The sequence below is a fragment of the Camponotus vicinus genome, unplaced genomic scaffold (genome assembly GCF_025532165.1).
Source record: "Camponotus vicinus isolate PSW18456_S1 unplaced genomic scaffold, iyCamVici1.0 SCAF_10, whole genome shotgun sequence".
NCBI lineage: Eukaryota > Metazoa > Arthropoda > Insecta > Hymenoptera > Formicidae > Camponotus > Camponotus vicinus.
In genome coordinates this window covers 6263463-6288042 of record NW_028141946.1, presented here as the reverse complement: position 1 = coordinate 6288042, position 24580 = coordinate 6263463, and the positions used below count along the sequence as shown (strand labels likewise).

At 26.5% G+C, this 24580-nt stretch overlaps 6 protein-coding genes across 9 annotated transcripts; 3 read left to right on the top strand and 3 right to left on the bottom strand.

Moving 5' to 3' along the window:
• Window positions 1-242: 242 nt before the first annotated feature.
• On the top strand, window positions 243-19822 carry Abcb7 (ATP binding cassette subfamily B member 7). Of its 3 annotated transcripts, none has more exons than XM_083080969.1 (12): window positions 243-772; window positions 1027-1585; window positions 16582-16833; window positions 16905-17112; window positions 17213-17379; window positions 17474-17752; window positions 17836-18010; window positions 18137-18294; window positions 18417-18580; window positions 18700-18829; window positions 18939-19214; window positions 19290-19818. In XM_083080969.1, the coding sequence occupies exons 3-12, from the start codon at window positions 16792-16794 to the stop codon at window positions 19542-19544; spliced, it is 1854 nt and encodes a 617-aa protein (XP_082937095.1). In that variant the 5' UTR covers window positions 243-772; window positions 1027-1585; window positions 16582-16791; the 3' UTR covers window positions 19545-19818. The 3 variants fall into 3 exon arrangements, with proteins under 3 accessions (XP_082937095.1, XP_082937094.1, XP_082937093.1); XM_083080967.1 differs by lacking the exons at window positions 243-772; window positions 1027-1585 and adding exons at window positions 14133-14270; window positions 14659-14897 and having other exon boundaries at window positions 19290-19822; XM_083080968.1 differs by lacking the exons at window positions 243-772; window positions 1027-1585 and adding an exon at window positions 13938-14270 and having other exon boundaries at window positions 19290-19819.
• LOC145961113 (ejaculatory bulb-specific protein 3-like) lies at window positions 3869-5411 on the top strand. Its single transcript, XM_083080973.1, has 2 exons — window positions 3869-4416; window positions 4714-5411. The coding sequence occupies exons 1-2, from the start codon at window positions 4209-4211 to the stop codon at window positions 4872-4874; spliced, it is 369 nt and encodes a 122-aa protein (XP_082937099.1). The 5' UTR covers window positions 3869-4208; the 3' UTR covers window positions 4875-5411.
• On the bottom strand, window positions 5103-5981 carry LOC145961112 (allergen Tha p 1-like). The gene is made up of 2 exons (XM_083080971.1): window positions 5660-5981; window positions 5103-5362 (listed from the first exon to the last, which is right to left on the bottom strand). Exons 1-2 carry the CDS (start codon window positions 5850-5852, stop codon window positions 5172-5174), a joined length of 384 nt encoding a protein of 127 aa, XP_082937097.1. The 5' UTR covers window positions 5853-5981; the 3' UTR covers window positions 5103-5171.
• Window positions 6973-9439, bottom strand: LOC145960663 (nudC domain-containing protein 1). The gene is made up of 4 exons (XM_083080276.1): window positions 9202-9439; window positions 8125-9106; window positions 7510-7877; window positions 6973-7431 (listed from the first exon to the last, which is right to left on the bottom strand). The coding sequence occupies exons 1-4, from the start codon at window positions 9314-9316 to the stop codon at window positions 7235-7237; spliced, it is 1662 nt and encodes a 553-aa protein (XP_082936402.1). The 5' UTR covers window positions 9317-9439; the 3' UTR covers window positions 6973-7234.
• Pdss2 (Decaprenyl diphosphate synthase subunit 2) lies at window positions 10141-13559 on the bottom strand. Its single transcript, XM_083080970.1, has 7 exons — window positions 13302-13559; window positions 12015-12389; window positions 11823-11948; window positions 11464-11671; window positions 11036-11302; window positions 10785-10940; window positions 10141-10689 (listed from the first exon to the last, which is right to left on the bottom strand). Exons 2-7 carry the CDS (start codon window positions 12341-12343, stop codon window positions 10534-10536), a joined length of 1242 nt encoding a protein of 413 aa, XP_082937096.1. The 5' UTR covers window positions 12344-12389; window positions 13302-13559; the 3' UTR covers window positions 10141-10533.
• Window positions 19823-20243: 421 nt separating the features above from the next.
• LOC145961109 (uncharacterized) lies at window positions 20244-24447 on the top strand. 2 transcript variants are annotated; one of them, XM_083080966.1, is made up of 10 exons: window positions 20244-20450; window positions 20542-20636; window positions 20818-20918; window positions 21019-21173; window positions 21257-21475; window positions 21549-21668; window positions 21791-22017; window positions 22151-22220; window positions 22310-22758; window positions 22919-24447. In XM_083080966.1, the coding sequence occupies exons 4-10, from the start codon at window positions 21105-21107 to the stop codon at window positions 24132-24134; spliced, it is 2370 nt and encodes a 789-aa protein (XP_082937092.1). In that variant the 5' UTR covers window positions 20244-20450; window positions 20542-20636; window positions 20818-20918; window positions 21019-21104; the 3' UTR covers window positions 24135-24447. The 2 variants fall into 2 exon arrangements, with proteins under 2 accessions (XP_082937092.1, XP_082937091.1); XM_083080965.1 differs by lacking the exon at window positions 20542-20636 and having other exon boundaries at window positions 22919-24446.
• The last annotated feature ends 133 nt before the right edge of the window (window positions 24448-24580 follow it).

Genomic DNA, 24580 nt, shown 5'->3' with positions numbered 1-24580 from the left:
ATTTTTAGTAAATTCTATATTATAAAATATTATACCTATATTTTGGACATTTTCGTGTAATAAATTATTCCATATTAAAAATTATTTTGTATTACGTTTCAAATTATATTATATTTTACATCAACTTTTCTCTCTCTCTCTCTCTCTCTTCTTCTTCTCTTCTCTTTTGTATTAAACTCTGTATTGAAGGAAAATAAAAATAAAATAAAAAAAATTTTTCCTCCTCGATGGTATCTCCACCTTAACAAAGGCATTTGCCGGGTGAGGAGGTTTGAGTACTCTAATGAACCTGAGAGCTATGCCGGCGATAACATACGCCGATATTCATATAGACTTTTCTTATATTTAAGATAATTTTAAGCATGATCTTAAATATAAGAGTGAACTATAAATACCGGCCGTTGTTACTGGTAGGGTCACCCATGCCGGACAGGTCGAAGGGGAAAAGTCAGACTAAGAGAGATACTAAAATTATATATTAATTAATTTTAAAAAGAAAAAAAATTAATTACAATAATTAATTCTTTTTTAAGAAAATGGAAGAAAAAGAGACAGTAAAAGAGAATAAAAAAAAGGAAGTATAATTATTTGAACATCTTTTAAAAATGCCTGAAGACAAATGGCCACAGAAGGTGTTTCAATGATTTTTACAAGAATAAGAAAAACGTCCGTACAATCTTGAGACAAAAGAATGCAAAAGGCCATAATAATCTAAGGATTCAAAAAAAGACGATATGTCAAATAGAAATGCACGATGATTAGAAATTAAAAGGTAACTTGCAGTTCTAAAATCCGCTAATAATAATAATATTTTGTAATTATATTATATTTGATGTTATATTTTATGATTTACATTGTATTTTTTATATATAAAACATTAAATTAAAATATTATATTGTTATGAGAACTATAATAAAATAATATAAAAAATGTTAATCGATAGCTTTTGAAATATTGGCTGTAGCGATTCGAATATTTTAAGAGATATTTTTAGAACTCGTAATGCTATCTCTATATTATTTTTAGAACTCCAGTCAAAAAGTTGGAAATGCGAAAAAATTTATATCTAGGATAAAATAAAATTAGTAAAAAAACAATGTTTAAAATTGCAATATTTATGCAAAATTTATATATAAAAGCTGCGGAGAAAAAAGGTATAGAGAAAAATGGCAAAAAGAAGAAAAGGAGAGGAAGAAGAAAGAGGAGTAGAGAGATCTCAAGAGAAATAAAGGAAGGAGAGAAAAAAGGAGCTGCAATTAGGAAGACGAAAAAAAGAGGAGAAAGAAAATATACAGAGGAAACAAGTAAAAAGAAGGAAAGGAGGAAAAGGAGAAAAAGGAACAAAGAGAAATTAAGGAAAGCTGAAAGAAAAGAAGCTAAATAGGGAAAGTTGGAAATGAGGAAATTCGAGAGAGAAGAAGCTAAATGGGGATAAAGGAGGAAAGGACTAAGAGATACTAAAGTAGAAGAGTTAGAAAAGGAAATGAAAATTGGTATAAGATAAGAAGAAATGAGACGAGGAGACGCGAATACTGAATAGAGAGGAGAGTGGGAGTACAGAAATAGGAATAGATGAATTAAATAGGTACGCATGTATATATATATATATATATATATATATATATATATATATATATGTGTGTATGTAAAAAAAAAAGGTATTGTACCATGTACTTTCTTGGCAAATAGCTGAAAGTACTGGGTATATAGGTATTTGAAGAAAAAAGCGGCTTTTTACTCCAAATGCGTATAACTCGGCGAAAAATCATCGTATCGAAATGAACAAAAAAGCATTTTAAAGAGGAATCTCTGTACTATCATATGCTTTTGACCCCATTTACCTGCGACATTTGCTTCTCGCCATGTGTCATGGTAAACTCAAACAATTATTTTTCAATTTTGCATGATCTCGTTTTGTCATCCGTCGTTTTTTAAAAATTGTCGCACACAATTGCGATATAAAATTTCAAAAAGTAGACATCCGGACCTTTAAAATGCTTTTTTAAAAATCTTGCTAGCTGTATTAGATGCTGAAACATTCAATTTTGAATTTTTAATAACGCTGAATTGGAAGAATAAGTACCTTGCGGTTCGTCAACTCCACAGTATTTTAAGACTCCAAACCCTCCTTGTGGTGTGTGTGTGTGTGTGTGTTTGTATACCACAAGGATAAGGACCCCGTAGTTCGTCAACTCCACAGTATTTTAAGACTCCAAACCCTCCTTGTGATGTGTGTGTGTGTGTGTGTGTGTGTTAATAGTGGGTATGACCTCCTCGTGCGCGTATTACTCATTCATGCGATGGAGTAAAAAGCCGCTTTTTTCTTCAAATGCGTATAACTCGGTGAAAAATTATCGTATCGAGATGAACAAAAAAGCATTTTTAAAGAGGAATCTCTGTACTATCATATGCTTTTGACCCTATTGACCTACGACATTTGATTTTCGTCACGTGTCATGGCAAACTCAAACAATTATTTTTCAATTTTGCATGTTCTCGTTTCGTCATCCGTCATTTTTAAAAATGTTATTTCGCAACATTTCGGAGAACCTAGTTTTAAAGTAGAGATTTCAAGCTTTATTTTCATTTTTTATAGACCTTTCTATCTTTATTATTATTTAAAAAGTTATCGTCATTTGAAATTTGGTTATTTTTTCCAAATTTCAAGTGTACCGCTTTTTTTGGAACTGAGTGTACATACATTTTGGCATATTAATCTTATCTCCATGTCCTTAATATTATAATTAAACGCAAAATGTATATATTATAAATTCAAAAAACAAATATAAATATAATACAAATATAAATACATATCTAAAATGCTATATATATATATATATGTATATAATTAGAAAACACATAGTTGTTTCGAAGAAAAAATATGTAATTTGCAATTAACAATTACATGCCAGTAAATAGATCTTTTAAAATCCTATAACTTTTATCTGAAACATTTTTTTCTGAAATGCTTAGTTTTCGAGATATTTCACCGTCCCGGTACTTTTCATACACCCTATATAATTCTCCACGTGTCGTGTCAGTTTAAAAGATGTGTTGTTATTTTTATATAATTGATTGTGTAAAGAAACTTTGGTCATGGACTTTTGTATACTATATAATATATAGAAGTTTTTGCATTTTTGACTTTTAAAAAAAAATTTGCTTTTATTTAGCTGCTTAACTATTTTAATTTTACAATCAATGTAAAAACCTCATGATATTTGAAGTTGTCTTTAATATGTAATAAAAAAATTTTAGCTGTGCTAAATAAGATACTTCAAAACTTTATACACAATGCGGAAAATACAAAAAAAAGATAAGATTTTTGCGAGATATATTATTATTCTTGTGTGTTCAATGTGTTCGATATAATAAATATTTTAGTTTCTAAATCATTTCATAATTATTTTATATTTTGCAAAATGCATGTTATTATGTATTTGTATATCTTTTCTTTCTTTTGAAATAATTTTACACAAAGAAAAATATGTCACACTGAAGAAGGAGAAAACATTTTATATAATTAATATATACCATCATACACAATGTGCACAATGTATACAATCATACACAATATATACCATCATACACAATATATACAATCATACACAATATAAACAATGTGCGAACAAAAATAATGTATTACATATAACAGAAATGTGCATAATGCAATAGTATTTTTTGTATAAAAATTTCTTACGAAATTTGCACTGAAAGTAAATTTTTAACAAAATAAAGTAATAGTAACAAAAATACTTGTTTTATCCATTACGCCATATAATTTTTTGAGAGGAAGTACAAAATTTATTCAAAATAAATGCTAATATATTATTTTGAATCAGTTTAGCTAAAGAAGATGAAACAATTATCCTAAAATAACAAGAAACTCATATTTTAAGAAATTAATTTTAAGAATTATTTTTGTTGCACGATGTCCCTGGCTGATTCAATGACTTGACAAACTAGATATCCTTGTCGAAGTGACTTATTCACGCGATATCTCTTTTTATTCTATTGGAGAAAAATTCCAGTTTGCCTTCTTTTTTACGAAAATAAGGACCGTCATTAAACGACCATGATGTCTTCCTTGTTCAGAAACGATTCTTCTCATCGTTCTCGTCACGTATAAATAGCAATTGGAAATGTCGGAGCGTTCAGTTTTAGCCAAAGATTTGGAGAGTGAAACGTAAATTTAACTTTTTTCTAAAATGACTAAATTAGCTAGTTGCACATTTGCTTGTCTCGTCATGACATTGGCGGTGCTAATTGCGCATGCAGAAGATGAAAAATATTCGAGCAAATACGATCATATCGATATTAACGAGGTGTTGGCTAATTCTCGCTTGAGGAATCAATATGTCAGATGTTTAATAAATATTTCTCCCTGTACTACGGGATCTGCACGCTTCTTAAAAGGTAATCTTCACTTTTTTTTAAATTTAAACTACTAAGAACGGTGTTTTGTAATGTAACTGATATTAACTTTTTATTTATGAAAACTAATTTTATATATTACTTAATGCTAATATATATATATATATATATATATATATATATATATATATATTTCACTTATACGTCATATCAAGATTTATAATTTATATATGAAATATTTTCAAGAAAAAGTAAGCTTGTTATATCACGTTTTATACTTTTAAATTTTTAACACTACAATATTTGTCATTTATTATTTTAATTATGTCTTTTTTTTAGATGTACATGGGGAAGCATTTGTTACAAAGTGTAAAAAATGTACGGATAAGCAAATATACATTTTCAATGCGATTACCGATTGGTTTTCGAAAAATGAACCTGAAACTTGGAATCGTATGGTGCGAGTAGCAATCGAGGAAGCAAAAAGGAAAAATGCATAAATAATTATAGTTATTAATTATAGTTGTCGGATTAAGACGATAATCTGATTAAACCTGACTAAAATCTTTTGCTTAAAATCTTAAAGTAATTTATTTTTTGATAAGTTTCATACAATTTTTTGTGAAAAACTGGGCGAATTGTAATTTTATTAGATGGAGATACATACGAGCAGAAGTAACAACATTACACAAATTTTTATTTTATTTGCATGCGTTTTATATACAAATAAATGATATTGATTGACCGCTAGAGAAACTGAATTATTTATATGTAATATATAAATGAAAACTAACAAATTATTCTTCTACTTGTGCTAGAAATTGTTCGAAATTTGCAATATACTCTTTGTTTGGATCATATTTTTCAAGAAATGTCGTCCAGAGCTCTGGTTTATACTTTTTCAAATGATTGCCTATTTTTCTTGCTCCTTGTCTTTGTTTTAAATTGCACTTTTCGCAAATTGTAGCTACCGCCTCTGGAAGTATACCTATATATATGAGAACATCAAACTTTATTTAAGTTTACCTCAATATATGTATATGAATAAATATGTTAAAATATTTTATAATGAATTATTTTAACTATTTTATAATTTTTAAAAGTTTGTATATATACATTTTGCGTTATATTTCAATAAATATAAATCATATAAATGAGCTGCTATTCTTTTTTTATTTTTTTATTTCTTTTCTCACTTAAATGCAATATTTCTCTTTTTGCTTAAGAAAAATATAGCTCTCTTATAAAACTGTTATAATAAAATATCGAAATAAAATGCGCTTACGTTTAAGACTGCGTGCATCGGCCGTGCAGGAACCTTTTTCTAGAATGCAATCTACATATTGCTTTAAAAGACGATCACTATTAAGAATTACATCTATGTCTACATTGTCATACATATCCGTATAATTTTCCATCCCTGAAACGAGTCCACAGAACACGAAACTGGACAGCAATAATAGAAATGGGAGTTTCATCTTTTTTCTTCTTTCCTCGTAGCAATCTATACTATGTAAATTATAACAGAAAAAGAAAATTAATCCTTTTATAAAGCCTTTTAATTATTATAAAAAAGAATAAGTGATTTTTGATAAAACGCGATAAAATAAAAATAAAATAAAATGATGAATATCATAATTTCCATTAATTTTGAAATAATGATGAAATAAAAATTTTTTTCATTTTTAACATAAATACTATGACAGTTAATTAAATTAAACTAACAATTAATAAATATTATAACAATTAACAATTTACAATAAAAAGAATTATTAAATATTTTATTTAGACATAAGTTTTTTTTAATATAAAAAAAAGAGTATAATGCAATCACGTATTTCTCCTCACCTAAGAAGATTTCTCTAAATTTTACGTACTTGATCAAAGTCCCCACGCAAAGGCACAAATTTCACAAGAATAAGATATGCTAAAATCAGCGTATATGAACGTGTTGGGCGAAAAAAAAGAGAGAGACTCATCAAATGTTTATTGTGCTTGTTATTATTATTCTGAGTCTGTATCTTTAATGAGTAGCGTACGAACGTGAAATTTTACCTATACAACCTGCTGTAGGTATATAATATTTATGCAGAATTGTGCACAATCTGCAATAAAATGCGGAATCAATTTATTCATCATGTCACGTATAAAATCTTTTGAAATAAAACGTGATGATATGCGATTTAAATATTTACAGAATCATTCGATACATATATTTACGCTCTTCCTATGATTTTTACAATTTCAATTTCTATATAATATCTAATATATATATATATATATATATATATATATATATATATATATATATATATATATATATGTATGTATGTATATATAAATATCTATATATTTTTATATTTATTTTCATCTTGTGAGATTGTAATTTTAAATAAATACACAGATAAAAAGAAGATCGTGGAATTTAAAATAATTAAAACTATAATATTTTTACATATACTTATATATATCTTAGATGAAACACATAACTATAAAATTAAAATAAAAAAATAAATATAGGATAAAATATTTTGAATTTTTTTAAATCAGAAGATAAATATAAAATCCTATTAAATTAGGATAATTAACATATATATATGCGAAAGAAATAACAATTTTAATTCTTCTACTTAACTATTTCATTCAAAATGAAATGAGCAAAATATGGAAATGAACAAAGTATAAAATGTAAGAGAGATGCAAATAAAAAAGATGATGATAAGACTATACCATGCTATTACTATCCACCTATAGCTTATTTAAATACGCATACAATATACTTAATATTATATTATTTAAAACTATACAATATTTTAAAAATATTTGGAATTATTTATTAATAATAAGTATCGTCTAATTATCATAAATAAATCTGTAAACGATATAATTTATCTTTTGAAAGTACAAACAAATATTTTTTGGTAGCAACAGCACCCATAATAGAAGTTTCACAATTTAGATCTATAATTCTTTGCTTGGCTGTCTTTGCTCCGTCATCAGGTTTCTCATACAAAAATACATGTCTGGTATGTTCTATTATAGCTATATACGAACCGTCTATGGAACAAAAATATGTATATTAATATTTTTAATTACAGATAAATATATTTAAAGATTTTAATTTTAATGTCTTACCAGCTGGAGACACACAAAATTTTTTATTAGTTTTACTTGCTTCGACATAGCCAAATCTGGGAAAATTGTGGGTATGTCTTATATCCCATTGTGTATCATCGCCCACATCATCTATTATCCAAACACAAGCATCGTGATCATGCCTTAGGCACACTGCTTGCCCATATTTTCTTTTGCATGTGAATAGCACATGATTATTGCTTCCCAATCTAGCTAAATGTGTGGTTGTCTGTATAGAAAAATTAATTCTTTGTAAGAAATTATCCTTTCCTTCTAGGTCACATTCTTCTAACTGCTCAGCATTAAATCCTACACAAGGTTGATCTCCTCCAGTATTACTATTCTGATCTGTACATAAGTGTGCTAGCCTATAAATGATGATATTACATATATAATATATATAATTATTCTGTATTTGTTTGTTGTATAGCATATGTATAATATATTGTATAGCATATATATATATTATAATTATATATATTGTAATATATGCTTTTATTATTTTGAAAAATTGAAATACAAGAGAATCATAAGAGTATTGTGTAGAATGTTAAATATAGCATTAATATTACTGAAAAATGTATAATGCAAAAATATGTAAATTATAAAAAATACCTTGTATGAATTTCTGCAGCAAGAGCATCATTGGGTAAACATTCACCTCCTGTATCACCTTTGATTAATTCACTCCACATTAATCCACTTTCATATTTACTTAGATCAATTTGCAACGTATCTTCTTTAAATCTCCAAGTTGCCATATTCTCCTCTAATCTATGTTGGCATTCTCCTTGTATTAATATTTCATTTTCCATTAAAACAGATAATTCTAATGGCTTGACTTGTATTTTAGGCTGTTTATTGGTATGATGTTTAGGTATTTTAATCCAAACAGTAAGCGAATCTTCATCTTGTGACCAGTAATATTTTGGAGTCTTTATTTGTAAATCAATATTTGACTGTTTTATTTCATCTTTAGATTCTTGTGTATCTTCTTTTACAAAATCAATATTATTTTGACAGATGGAATGTAAATAATTACCATTTTTTTCCACATAGACATAATCTACAGTACCTTGTACCTTTAATAACTGCTTATCTATGTGATAAATATTCTTTATCTCATTTTCCACATATTGCAAGGCATAGGATAACAATGTGAACTGTGTATATTTTTTTTCATCATTTTGTGCAATTGTACACATAGTTACAATAATCTTTAAATCTTTTTCTATATATTGCACATTCATAATAACTCCAGGTTCTATAGGACCCAGTGAAAAAACTTTCATATTCTGTTCTGTATTTCCTACTAATATCTCTAGTTTTTCACCGCCATCAGAAACTGCTGAAATATTATTCAAAGTAAATTCAATTGATGGATTGTACATTAGTTTTGACAAGTCTATGTCTGCAGTATGTAATTTATACGTTTGATCCAAGGAATTCTCCTTATTTAAACGCCAAACAATCCAATCTTTATCAATAAACCAACACGACATGTCATACACATTTTTAAATAAATGATTATGAAATGCAAATAGTCTTGCTTCTAACCAGGATTCTTGATTATGATTTGGTTCTATTCTGTATACATCTGAAAAATATAGTTTTTTTATTAAAGAAAAATATCGTATTTTTATGAAAAACTGTATCTACATACAAATTATAAAATGCAAACTAGAAACTTACGATTTTTTAGTTTAATTTCAGAAATTATAGAAACAGCATCAGTAGAAAATTGATATTTTTCAAAAGATGAATTTATCAAAGTTCTATTAGGACGTAATTCAATTATTTCTGTCATAGTTCCCTTGTGTGTTTTTCTAAACAAAATTTATATATCTATAATATATCTGATCTATAATATCAAAAATGTGTCAAACAGATAAATTTTTCACAGGATAACCCAACCTTATAGCCGCGATTGTAGTGCCACCTAGTATCAATCTGTTATAATAAAAATTCCTTTTTTTATTTTAGTGGAGATAATTTCGTTTACCATAAAATTTTATAAATAAAAAAATAAAAAAATAATACAAGCAAATTAATAATATTAATATTGCAAATTTATATAAATATATGCATGATTTATATAAATTTATATATAAATGAGATATATACATGTATTTCAGTGTACATAATGCATGTATAAGCTAAAATTTTATTTAAATAAAACAGTAAATATAAAATTTTAAAAATAAATTTTTTTTGTTTGACTTGTTCATTTACATATTGAGAAAAAAGAAAATGTTATATACCCCAATTTATTTTAAACAATAACTTATATAATATTTACACTTTGTATTGTGACATTAACTGTAAAATATATAATAGATATATAATAATAATGGAATGTACATAAAGAGATATATAAGAGAGAATATATAAGGAAATATATATATATATATATATATATACATATAAGAGAAATATGAAAGGAAATGTGACATTAGAAAATTGCTCATATGACATTAAAAAAATTTCAAATCATTTTATTGATTTATCAAGATGAAAGCAAAAGATTTTTTGTTCCAATTTGATCAATCAAATGTCTTAAAACTTTTGTAGCATCAAACAGAGTGCATCTATAATTTAAAGGTTTCTTATTTTAAATTACATTCTAAATAATACTGTTTATAAAAAATAATTTAATATCAGTGTTTTTACAATAGTAATATTAATCAATACACAAATGTATATATGTTTAAAAAATACTTGTAAAAGATATCAAAATAATCTTGATAACATTTTCTTATTAAGATATTTAATTTACATATAAAAATATATCTATAATATATTAGTATATTCATATATACATATAAAAAAATATATCTATAAAATATTCTAGTATATTTATATATACTAGTAAGATTTCAACAAAATATATGTATTATAGAGTTTAATAAAATTTATCTCATGAAAAATTATCTTTATCTATATATCTTAAATTTTAGCTTTTTTATATATAATATATATTATGTTTAGTATATGTAAAAATAAGCAATAAAAGTTTATTTTTAACTAAAAATCACCTATTGCAACAATAATATTAGATAAGGCTTTTCTTGCATCACTTTCTTTAAACACATTTAAGACTTCCATAGCTTTTTGCGAATGTTCCTTTATAAGTTCTTTGGTTAATCCAATACCTGGACCAGCTGCAACAATCTCGAGTACCTGTACACGATTATATCTCTCTCAATATTGGTTCATTAAATATAAACTGGAAAACACAAATTAATTTGATTATACATAAATTATTATTATTTTACCTTTAAATAATCAACATTTTCAACTGATTCTAATCCTTTGTCAAGTTCAGTTAAAATTGATGGATCATGTTCAACATGAAACATAATTGGAGCAGCACACAAATTATGCAAGATTTCTTTGTCTTTATTAATACATAAACCTAAGTCCAAGGAAGCCTGTAAAAATGTTATTGAATTTTTAAACTAAAATTTGCTTATTATTAACAAAATGCAAATATATATTTAATGTATATTTTCTTAAATTATATTACCTGCCAAGCTAAAGCTAGATGCTTGCCAAACTTGTAACCTTCTGTTTGTATTTCTTTACTATGTCCAGCTAACTGCAATGTGCCTTCACAACTTTTTCCAAGCAATGATCCAGCGCCATAAACATTTAGAAGTGTCCATTCTTTAAGCGCATAACCTGTACGATTTTCAGGTGGTATTGATGGTATAGGAAAATTTTGATTGTCTCTACATGCTACAAATTCTGCTTGACATAAATCTTTTACTGCAGATGATATTAAGAACACAAGCTGAAAAAAAGACATTAATCTTATTTTAGCTGTATATGTACATCTTAAATTATAGAAAATATACTAAACTCTTTCTTTTCTCTTTTTTTTTTCTTATAATTAATACACTTCAACAAAAAATTTATATATAAGCAGGAAAAATAATAAATATACATACTTACATCTTGATTTCTGAGAGATGCTAATTCAGCACAACTATTACTAAGTAAGTAATCACCACATAACAATGCTATTTTATTGCCAAAGGTCATATTGTTCAATTCTGAGGATTCCGCAGACAAAGCTTCATTTGTATTTATATTTACCAATCCTCTATGTATCAAATTGCTAATGCGTATCATTTCTGTAACTTCAGCTAATGCCCTTTGACTGAAATTTGTTTACACGTTATAGATTAATTTCTCCTTTTCCATGAAAAATAATGGTAATATACATTATATGTATTCATAACCAGGAATATTGAAAAAAATTATACTTATATAATACTTATGAAATACCATGTAATACTAAATTAATATACCTATGTAATACTCCTGCAGCTTTATCTTCTTCCACTGGTTTTGCATTTAAATGACCAGCAGCTTTAGAGATTAATAATATAATGAGACCAAATACTTGTGTGTTACGTCCATTATAGATAATACTTCTGTTGTCAAAAAATATAGATCATAATTTTATGCTTACAATTAGAAAAATATTGTGTTATACTTACTTAGCTGTTTTTAACAAAGGATGATTGGAGCCAACCAACTTCCTTAAATGTAATGCAACATTTGCAATTTCATCGCTCAATAGCCACCTTAAACTTAAGAAAGACGTTGGATATCCAACAATTTTTTCTGCCTCCGACATGGTTTTATTCCAGTCTGTCTTTTGATTCACTACCACTTTGTTTTCAGCTTGATTAACATTATTAAAATAAAATTTGTTTTGTGCTGAAATACAAATTGTTCTTTGGGGTTGAAAAATCTTTGATTTCCACAAAAATGTAGTCACAGGAATGCTTTTCCAAATTTTGAGTATAGTTGTATTTGCAGACATTTTCTCTATTTTATTTAAAAAATTATTACTTTCTCTAGTAATAATCCTATAATAAAAATACATTATTTAGTCAATAAAAAAATAGTTCTTTTCAAAATTAGGATTCAATATTTTAATGAAATATTAATTAGGTTGTTCAAAAAGTTATTGCAGTTTCTTAGAACACAAACTAATTAAAGACCAACCATATCAAAAACACAATTATTAATAAAACACGAACCAATATCAAACATAATTATTATTATCAAAATGTAGAGCAAAGTTTGCGCTTTAAAATGTATATAACAGACATAAAGGAAAAACAATTTTGTGAAAAAAAGGGGCAAATCTTAAATAACAAAAACCATAATAACTTTCTGGATAACAAAGTAATTGAATGATCAAATTTTTGTTAAAAATATATTAAAAGAGTAGAACAGAAATAAACAGAACTTAATCAAAATCACAGTACAAATCAGAAGCTAAATAGCAGAGAAACTATATGTGCTTATAGATTAATAGAACAAGTGTGTCCAAACTTTCTCTTTTGACCTAACTTTCGAAAAATTTCTCACATACAATCGAATCTCACATATACATTTGTAAGATTATTTTTTGTTTAAAATATACATTTAAACTTTTAAAAATCCTTGTTCTCTCTGCCACAAAAAAAACGTTAACATTCAATATTTACGAAATCTCCTTAAATTGTTTACATTATTTATAAAGTATGAAATTACTTTGCTTTATTAGGGATGTTCCCTTAAATTGTGCGTTTTATATTATCATAGCGAAATTTTAAAAAATATAAAATTTAAATAACATATATTTATGAACAAAAAAAAAGAGATCGAGGTCATATGACATACTTGATGCGAAACCAGGTTAAATATCTTTTATTCACATCGTATAAAAGTTAAGACAGCAGAACATTATCATTAAATGAAATTGACGGATTTTTAATTTCATTAATACTCACCAATTACTCTCGACGGACGCCAATTAAATTAAATAATAGAAATAGGTGCACGTTATGTATACACGTACGTAACTTGACAATTCATTCAAATCGAGCTCGAAAAGATAATTTTGACGTTGACATTTGATGCACTTGTGGAATACGTTGTACGCGTTAAAGTGTCCAGTTGACGTTACAAAAGCTTCGAATCACGACATAAGAAGCAGGATCTTGTTTCAATTGGTCAATCAAACGCTTCGTAGCTTTGTAACGCCAAATGGAATATGCCAGATGAAAAGTATATAAGAAATTCTTGATTAATTATTTATAATGTGTGTATATATATATGTGTGTGTGTGTGTGTGTGTGTGTGTGTGTGTGTGTGTGTGTGTGTGTGTGTACACATATAGATGTGTGTTGCAATTTCCGGAAATTACTGTACTTAAAACGAGACAAATATATATTTAAGTATCGGAGAAAAAGAGAAAGCGAAGTAAAAAGTGCAAAAAGTGCAAACACTATGAACAGACTTCACATGTACCGCGTGTTTTATGGCTGATCATGGGTCTGTTCTTTTTAGCTGTACTGCTGCACTAGTGCAATAAGTTGGAAAGAGACAAACATACTTTCTTTCACTCTAACTAATTGCACTAGTGCAGCAGTGCAGCTAAAAAGAACATGCCCTATGGTTATGTTTAGCGCAGCTGATCACGGTTATAAGATCGCTACAATTTTAGTCCGATGACGGCGTTTATTTTTTAATTTAATATTTATTTAGTATTCTCGATGTTGTGAGAAAAAAACGCAAAGAAAAAAAGTACGATGACAAGCATATTGTGTAACCATTTGCTATGCAAAACACCGTGCGACAAAAAGCTGTGGAACATGATGAAAAAAATGTATCGTACCAGTATTTCAACACGATCAATGTTATCTAATAAATTCTACGTTGCTGGATATAATTCTACGTTTTCGCTCCTTAACGTTAGGGTAATACAACTAACAACCATGTACTTATAAATTGCATTTTATTATCATGATGCTCAATCATTAATCATATAATCATCGTACAAAAGCATATATAACATATATATATGGAATTTATACATTTTTGTCATAATTATTAATCATGATAATATTTTTGATTCTTATGTTCTTTAATATGTATATATGTATTTTATATTCTTTAATCTATAAGATTTATCATTTTTAAACATATGCGTGTTATAATACAATTACAGTTAACTTGAAATTTCATATATTATATACAAATTATCGCAATGTAAAAAGTAATATATGAGAAATCATTATTTGATTGATTTAAAGATTTATTACATATGTAAATTTTTTAGTATACAATAAAAGATTATTGTTACAGCTTCTATAGATAAAAATAAAATATCTATAATATCTGCAATGGGGCGAACATTGAGAAAACGTCGCCAGAAGAAGAAGCTCAACTTTATAAAATTGAATGAGAATATTGAAGAATCATTAATATCTTTAAAATCCTGGCTTCTAAATGAAAACTGCTTATCGATTCGTCATTTGATACCAGAATATTTTCCTCTCACAGGCAGAGGCTTAAAAACTTTAAAACATATAGAGAGTAACGAAGTATTGATTCAATTACCATTTCGAATGTTAATAACGACAGATACATTATTGCAGAGTAATATTAGATTTTTATTTCTAAATACCACTGATAGTTTTAGCCCCCAATGTATGCTTGCAACATTTCTTATATATGAAACACATTTAGGGATAAAATCAAAGTGGTATCTTTATCTAAAAACTCTTCCACAATCTTTTACAAATCCAGATTTTTGTTCCAATAAAGAGAAAAGAATACTGCCAAGTTTTATTTTAGATTCTTTACATCAAGCACATAAATTAGAAAGTAATTTTTCTTTACTAATGAAAGCTATGAAACATCTGGATATTATCAATAAGAATCATTGTTCTCATTGCAGTTTGCATCTACGAAAAATAATAACATTCGAAAAATATAAATGGGCATACTATGTTGTTAATACAAGAGCAGTATATATAGATACCAAGTTATTGCGCGAAAAAAATACATTTAACATAAAACAACCTAATAATCTGGCTTTAGCACCGTTTCTAGATTTATTTAATCATAATGTCAATACCGCTGTCAAAGTATCTATTATTACAGATAATAATCAAAATCAGTTTTACCAAATTATTACTTTAAAACCATTTGATAAAGAATCACAAGTTTTTATTAATTATGGAACACATAACAATCTTAAATTGTATATTGATTATGGATTTTTCATTCCATGCAATCCATTAGATGAAATTCATTTTGATATCTTGGAAATACAAAGATGTTTTGATATCCCAAAAAGCAAATTAGATTTTATTACATTCAATAGTTTCCACAAGAATATGTCATTTACTCGGGATGGTCTTAATTATAATGCGACTGTGACACTATTTATATTGGGTACAAAATTAGAAAAGAACTGTTGGAAAATGAAAATATATAGCAAATCATTTGATCCATATGAATTCTGTTTTATTAATAAATTAGGAATAAGTATTTTAAATATGAAAAAAATGGAATATACACATGTTTTAAATAATATGAGGAATTTAAAATCTAAAAGTCAGAGTTTTTCCATCGCAATTGATCTTGTAGATGAATATATTAATATCTTACATGCAGCATTTAATTATATAAAAGAAACTGTACATCCAGGAAATCATAACTTACATCAATCTTAAGATTATATAATATTGTTCAGTCTGTACAATATAAAGTATAGAATATATTGAAAAAATTCTGTTCATATTTATATGTACATCTAATATTTTATTATACGTATTTAAGGTATTCTATATTTTTTACAAAGTATTATATGAACAGAGAGAAAGTAATAAATAATGATCAAAATATATAGTTTTTAATTTTCCTTTTATTATCAATTGCAGATACAAATATATATTTCTCTTTAGGGATATTTCAAAACTGTTAAATTTGCCTTGAAATTTTTATATATATAATTTATATATGTATATAAATTATATAAATTATAATTTATAAATAGTTTATCATATGCAATATATCTTATGCAAAATAAAAGTGATATGATTAATTTTTATATTTTTTTCAATTATTTGTTTTAAATCTTAAATTAAATCTTAATTAAAATTAATTTAATGAATTTAATCATATATATACATATATACATGTTTGTAAATATATATTTATTATACTTCTTGTAGAATATTAATAGAGATAAAAACTTTAAATTTTGCTTTTTTATTATAGTATTGCAGTGGGAATGTAATCGACCGTGCTCAGAAGAAGAAGAATGTTCCACAATCTAAATCTGTTGTGCCACCAATTAAATTTTCATCAGTTGTTACTGGATTAACTGGAGCAAAGCCTGGGCAGCAAAAAAGAAACTGTTTTCATCCTGGCATTTCTGGTTTGAATAGAGATGTGCTTGATTTACACAATAAACAATCTATCACCAGTATGGATATGTTGAAAGCCATGCTTAGATACATTTGGCCAGAAGTGAATAATTTATAATTTGTGCAACATATATTGCAATACATATACAACATATTTATTATGTATCTTTGCAGGATGATTCAGAAATACGACAAAGAGTTAAAATTGCAGTGGGTTTACTTGTTGGAGCTAAGGTCCTGAATGTTTTAGTACCATTTATTTTCAAGCATGCTGTGGATGTTTTAAATACGCACACTGCAACAATCAATGGTAGTGCTATAATGGATTTAACAACCGCACCTGCGACAGTCGCGACTGTAGCAACCTCGCTACTCGTAGGATGTAAGAAGCATTTTATATTTTTTGGAATATTTTAATATTTCAATACGTTAAAGAATTTTTGTAACAGTTACACATAATTTCAGATTAACGTTCTTTGCAGATGGAATAGCACGTGCTGGTGCTGCGGGTTTCAGTGAACTCAGAAATGCGGTTTTTGCAAAGGTTGCACAACATTCTATTCGTAAAATAGGCAAAAATGTTTTTATACATCTACACAATCTTGATATGTCTTTTCATTTGAGCAGGCAGACTGGTGCTTTATCAAAGGTAATATTTAACATGTACCATTTTCTAGTCAAATTCGAAATTTAAAAAATGTTATAATATTAAGATTTGAAAAATATTTATATTTTTTTCACAGACACTCGATCGCGGTAGTCGCGGTATTAATTTTATTTTAAATGCTATGGTATTTAACATAATACCTACAGTATTTGAACTAGCATTAGTTAGTACAATATTGGGAATAAAATGCGGGGCAGAATATTCAGCTGTAGCGCTTGGCTGTGTAGGCGTTTATACTGTATTCACGTTGGCTGTTACGCAATGGCGTACTAAGTTCAGGATTCACATGAATCGAGCAGAAAACGAAGCGGGCAATAAGGCAGTAGATTCACTCATCAATTACGAAACAGTAAAAGTCAGTAATGAAGCGTAAGTTTTGCTTACTTTATTTTTTAAAAGAAACGAAAAGTATGTTGAAATATGCTTCTTTTTCTTTAGTATTTTAATAATGAAAAATTCGAAGCAGAGAGATACGATCAATCTTTGAAAAAATATGAAGCGGCATCTCTCAAGACTAGTATAAGTTTAGCGATGTTAAATTTTGGGCAGAATGCTATTTTCAGTGGTGCATTAAGTCTCATCATGGTATTGGCGGCACAAAATATAATAAATGGTAAATGTATTATTACAGCTACGACTATTATATTAGTTAGAGACTATAGACTAGTCTCAGAAACTGTTAGAAGCACTATTCATAGAAAAACTATTGCATGTTGTATTTATTATCTTTTATGTTTAGGTACTATGACTGTTGGTGATTTGGTGATGGTGAATGCCTTGTTGTTTCAACTCTCAGTTCCTTTAGGCTTCTTAGGTTCTGTTTATCGAGAAGTAAGACAAGCTTTTATCGACATGCAAACTATGTTTACTCTCATGGCAACAGACACTGCAATTAAAGTAAGATTATTTAAATGTATTTTTTTTATAAACTTTATCTGTCCTCATCTATGAAATAATCTGTATATAGTCTATATGTCTCACAAATAATTTTAAACCATTTTTCGGGTATTTATTAACAGTCAAAAGAAAATGCACTGCGATTTTATGTGACACCAAATTCCTCGGAAATTCAATTTAAAAATGTAAATTTCCAATATGTTGAAGGAAAATCTATTTTTAAAAATATTTCATTTACCATAGCAAGTGGCAAAAAGGTTGCTATTGTTGGAGGATCTGGTTGTGGGTAAGATATTAGCTATATAAATTGTTTGCAGATGATAATTAAAAAATTTTATAAATATTTAAATGATGATTATCAATAACACAATTATTCCATGCAACACTTTATCTTTCTCTATCTAGTAAGACAACAATTGTGAGATTGCTGTATAGATTTTTTGAACCACAAAGTGGCGATATTTATATCAATGGTCACAATATTCGAGATGTCGATTTAGATGATCTCAGAAATTGCATTTCGATTGTGCCACAAGTAAGATTAATATATCGCTTTTTGCTATTTTGATGATTTAAGCTAGTTATATTTTGTATACAAATACTTTAGTAGTACTCTTTTTATTATAATTCATTACAAATTTTAGGACACAGTACTTTTTCATGAAAGTATATTTTATAATCTACACTATGGTAATTTGAAAAAATCACCCGAAGATGTTTTTGAAGCTGCAAAAATGGCAAATCTACATGATTCTATATTAAAATGGCCGCAAGGATACGATACACCCGTAGGAGAACGCGGTTTGAAACTAAGTGGGGGAGAAAAACAAAGAGTTGCAATTGCTAGAGCAATTTTGAAAGATAGCCCTATATTAATCTTTGATGAAGCTACCTCTTCATTGGATTCTATTACAGAACATGTAAGTTTAAAAATTTTTTTTTCACATTATTAAAAATCAGTTATATTTTTTTAATAAATATTTCGTTTATAACAGAACATACTTGACGCCCTGCGTAAAGCAACAAACAAACGGACTTCAATCGTGATTGCACATCGTTTATTGACAGTCATGGATGCTGATGATGTGCTCGTTCTAGATCAGGGTAATCTGGTTGAAAGAGGCACTCATGAATCTTTATTATCTATGCCAAATTCTCTGTATAGCAAATTGTGGGAAACTCAACATATGGGTATGAAGAAACTACAAGGACAAGAAGAAAGAAATAAAACTGAACAATTAAAAATGTAATTTAGGTAAAAAAGTACATGTAATATATAAAAATGAGTGAAAAAAATCTTAATCGTTTTAAGAAATAAATTATGAAATAATATGCTGTTATAATATATATTAATAATTAAAATTTAATAAACTTAACATATACAAAAGTCTTTTTGCAAATCATATTAAAAATATTACAATGCTATGTATACAAAAATAATTATAAAAACGTGATAATATTATATTTGTTATGTAAAGTCAATGCATATATCATAAATTATCTTAAAAATTGTGTTAAGTAATAAACAAAAATGTTACACATATGTAATATAATTAATTTGTTACAAATAACCATCTTCTAATTTTCATTAAGATTGACAACAATATTATGAAAGTTTTAATGGATTAAACATAATACAAAGTAATTTTTAAATAATTTGTATTTAGAATTATATGTGCTAATTAGATATACATAAAATTCCTATAAATTGAGAAATATTATCTGACCTATCCACATAATTATATAAAGAAATATATATTATTTATATAGAATATATATTGGAATATATATTATGGAATATATAAAGTTGAGAGATATTTAATATATAAACAATTTTACATATTCATTTGATTAAGATAATAATAAATAATTAAAAATATCTTAAATATATTCTAAATACTAAAGAAAAGCATTGATTACTATATATCAGTAATGCTTACATAGATGTTGCCTTAGCAACCATTTGAAACAATTATGGATGTCGACTAGCTCACAAGGAGCATCTGACAGTTCTATAACAACTTAGTAAAGTTGTAACAAATACAACACGCAACTAAAATGCGAGTCGTATAATGTGCTGTGTATAAATATAAAATGCAAACTGAAGCATCTATCTTGCCGGTTGTACAGCTTAATGTGCATAGAACGATCAATAGGTAAATAAAACTTTTTGAGAATTCATCTACTGTTTATAGTATATATTTATAAATTGCATTTCTCATTATAAATATTCTGTAAACTTTTCAGATAATACACAAAGAAAATATATATTTCTAGTTAAAATTTATTCAAAACATATTTTTTATAAATATATTTTTAACTTATATATGCATCTTCTTAAGGTTTATATATGTTGTTATTTATTCCAAGTATTCAACTGATATATATATAATATTTCAACTGATATTATATATATGACATATTATACAATATTAATCATAACGTTATAAAAAAAGAGAAAATTATTATAAATATTATAATACTTAAAATTAACATTTTATTTATTAAATATGCAATTTGTAGAAAACCTGATTCAAAAAATTCAACACTGGAATCCAAAAAGCTATCTCATTATAAAAAAACATTACTTCCATCAAACAAAAAATGCTTGAATCCTTTACTTGGTTTGTATAAAAGCACAAAAATTAAAATATATTAATTATTTTGTAATACTTTAGGTATATATACATATATATATTTATATACATCTATATATGTATATAGGTGTACCATATAGAGGTAGTATTAAACAACAATCATTATCGGATGAACCAAAATCTAGTAATAAAAGTGTTCTTGGACAAAGAGTAATGTCAGCAAAAATGCTTCGTTTCAAGCAACTACAAAATCAATTAGCTGATGCACATTATCATCTCAATGTAAGTTTTAAAAGATATTCTAATATGTTCTATGTATTTAATACTGTATGTAAATATTTAATACAAAAATAATTTCCTTATAGGAATTAGCAAATGAAAACAGATTATTAAAAGCATTGCAGAAAAGACAAGATTCCGCATTAAGACGTTATGAAGGTACAAATGCTGAGCTACCAAGACTTATAAATTCGCATCATGAAGAACTGAGAATACTTCAAACAAAATATAAGAAATTAAAAGAGTTACATAAGGATACATGCAACTTGCTGAAAGAAAAAGAAAATGAACTTTATTCTGTAAATGTGAGTTTCTCAATTGATATACTAACATGTAATGTAATATTTAGCATGTATTTTAGAAAATTTTATTTTGCAGTCACAAAATAAACATCTATTACAACTTAGTAAAGATCGAAATCTTGAAGAGAGAGAAAAGTTACAGTTGCAATTATCTGACATGAACCATAAAATGCAACAACAACAAGAAACTATACAGGTAACTATCAATATATTTATTTTATAATAATAGCAAAAAAATATATAAAATATACTAGTTATATATGTAAAGTATACGAATTATATTATGAAATTGTGACTGACAAAATATTATCTTTGCAGCTCTTACACAGAAAACTTGCACTTGAAACTAAAAGTTTAAAACATCAATTACATATTGAAATTTCTAAACATAAAGAAACACAGAAAAACTTGCAAGAAACATTAGAGAAATTAAAAAGCTTAGAATATTTATTAGACAATAGAGAAAAAAGATTATATTATAATGGTCAGTTGCCAATTTATAATAAAGAGAAAAATCTAGGTAGTCATTCTTTTACAAATCTCAGGTACAAAAATTATTATAATTTATTTTAATTATTATTATCTAAATTATTATTATATATCTCTATATTTACTTCCAATAATGTATATACATAAAATAGATCTATTAAGATTTATTAATATATGTATACATTTTAGCACCTCTAATCCAGTTAAAGTATCTAGCAGGAGTAAAAAAAGCGAAACTAATATATCAAAGGACAATTTGGTGAGAATAAAATACATATAACTTATTTATAATTAAATATAAAATATTTAACAAAGATTACAGATTTTTTAAATGTGATATAATTGTAGCCATTATTGGATACATTGGAGTCTAATGATGATGAAAAAGTAAATCGAACGACAAATAATACGAATGATTCAGTGGATCAATTGAAATCAGAAACAATGGCAAGTCTACAACAAATACGAAAGTTTCGATTGCAAGGGTCATCACATATGCGTAAAAACGCACATTCTATGGATGATTTAAGATTTAGATCTAAAGATCCAGAAATGAAAATATATAATGAAAAAATCACAAAAGACTATAAAGAAATGTTGGGAAAAAATGATCTGACTAACGATAAAAACGAAAGTGGTAAATTGCGAAAATTATTTAGCAAAATAAAAAAACAAAAAGAAGCGAATATTGAATTCGATCATTCATCTGATGACGGAGAGAATGACAGTACTATTGAATACGATATGAAATCTTATGTCACAGATACTGCACAAAAATCTAGAGAATTATATGCAAGGTATATATAATAAGAAAATATATGTGTAGTTTTCTAGAAATATCATAACGCAAATATTATATAATTAGATTACTTTAGCGTATTCATTTTTGTATAATTATTGATATAACTCTAATTCTCTTTGTACTGTTTTATAATTATTTTGTTACTTCTATTATAGATTAATTAGCAACACAGACGATATCTCTGATACTTTGGATGATATGATGAAGAAGACAAATATTCATTATAGTGATGAAGAAGAAGAAGAATTAAATACAAGTTTAGCAAAAGATGTAATGTTTCAGAAACACATGAGCAAATTAAGAGTATTACAACATTATAGAAATAAAGATATTTATGATAGTGATTCTGAATTTGATTCCGATGAGAAGATAGATACAAATGGGGATTCTTCCATAGAATATAAAACTAATAATTTTCAAACCGATTTATCTGAGTATACTAAATTGAGTAAATCTTTTAATGATGTTCATTCAGATGATGCTTTAGAAACAAAAGAACAGTCTGTCATTGACAAATTAAAGGATGCACAACTACAAAGGATGTCTAATCACATTCTAGATAATCTCCATATGGAAAACAAAGAAGTTTCTCAACAATCTTCGAAGAAAAACTGGCTGGAAAGACAACAATTTCTGGAGAATAATGAAATAGAAAATTCACCTATCGACATTAAAAAAGAAGATTATATAAAGGAAAAAGATGAAACATATTTGAAAGATAAGCCAGTATATACTGATGTATCATATAACGAGGTAAATTGTGATACAAATAAAAATGAAGAAATGAAAAATTTGTCAAGTCCAAAAAGAAGAGAAGCCAAAAAAAGCTCACAACAAGTTTATGAAGAAGAATGCACAACAAATTCTGATGAAAACAATCATCCTGCATATAATTTACAATTAGAAGAAGAATATCTTAGGCCTAGATTAGAGGAAAAGCCAAGTATAACACAAAGCAATGAAGAAACATTAAATACAAGTAATTTCAATGTAGAAACAAAAAATAAATTGAATGCTTCATTAGAAGCAGAGAATGTTAACATTTCCACTAATATTCAATCTCAGACTGAGCAGACTAATAGTATAAAAGCAGAACGAATAGACAATAAACAAATAAATGACAAAAAAAAGGTAATTAATTATGATAAAGAAAAACTATTGGCTACGATGAAAGCTATTGATGACAACGAAAATATTGAATATCTAAATCAAGGATACAAGAATCACAATACAAATAGAATGCAGATAACGGAGAATTTATATCGCGGTTTACCTACACACTCGAAACCAAAACGCGATATTATTAAAGATATATTTGAAGACAACCATATAGAAAATAAAGTCAGAGGCACTTGCAGTAAATCTCATTGAGATTTTAGAAACGATTTAAAGATAATAGTAAATAGCACAAAACTTATTTTCTCTTCTTATTTTTTTCAATTCCATTAAACTCTATGCGCAAATATATGACAGATGTAGTATATTATAAAAAGAAGGCATATATATTTTTTCTAGAGTATATGGAAGTTTTTATCAACTTGCCTGAATATATGCCATTGAATATTAGATATACTTTATCCAAAATAAACCATACAAGAAGAATGCATGTATTTTGTCTTTTAATAAAAAATAAAATAAATGTAAAATCTAACAAAGAGTAAATCGTATATTTGAGTAAATGACTGCACATAGTGAAGATTTAGAATATGTTCTATAATTTCTTGTCAAAAAATTCAATTCGTCATCATTTTGAAATCTTTCCTCCCAATTATCTCTTTATGTTCTAAAAATACAGAATAAAAAAGTCATTACACTTT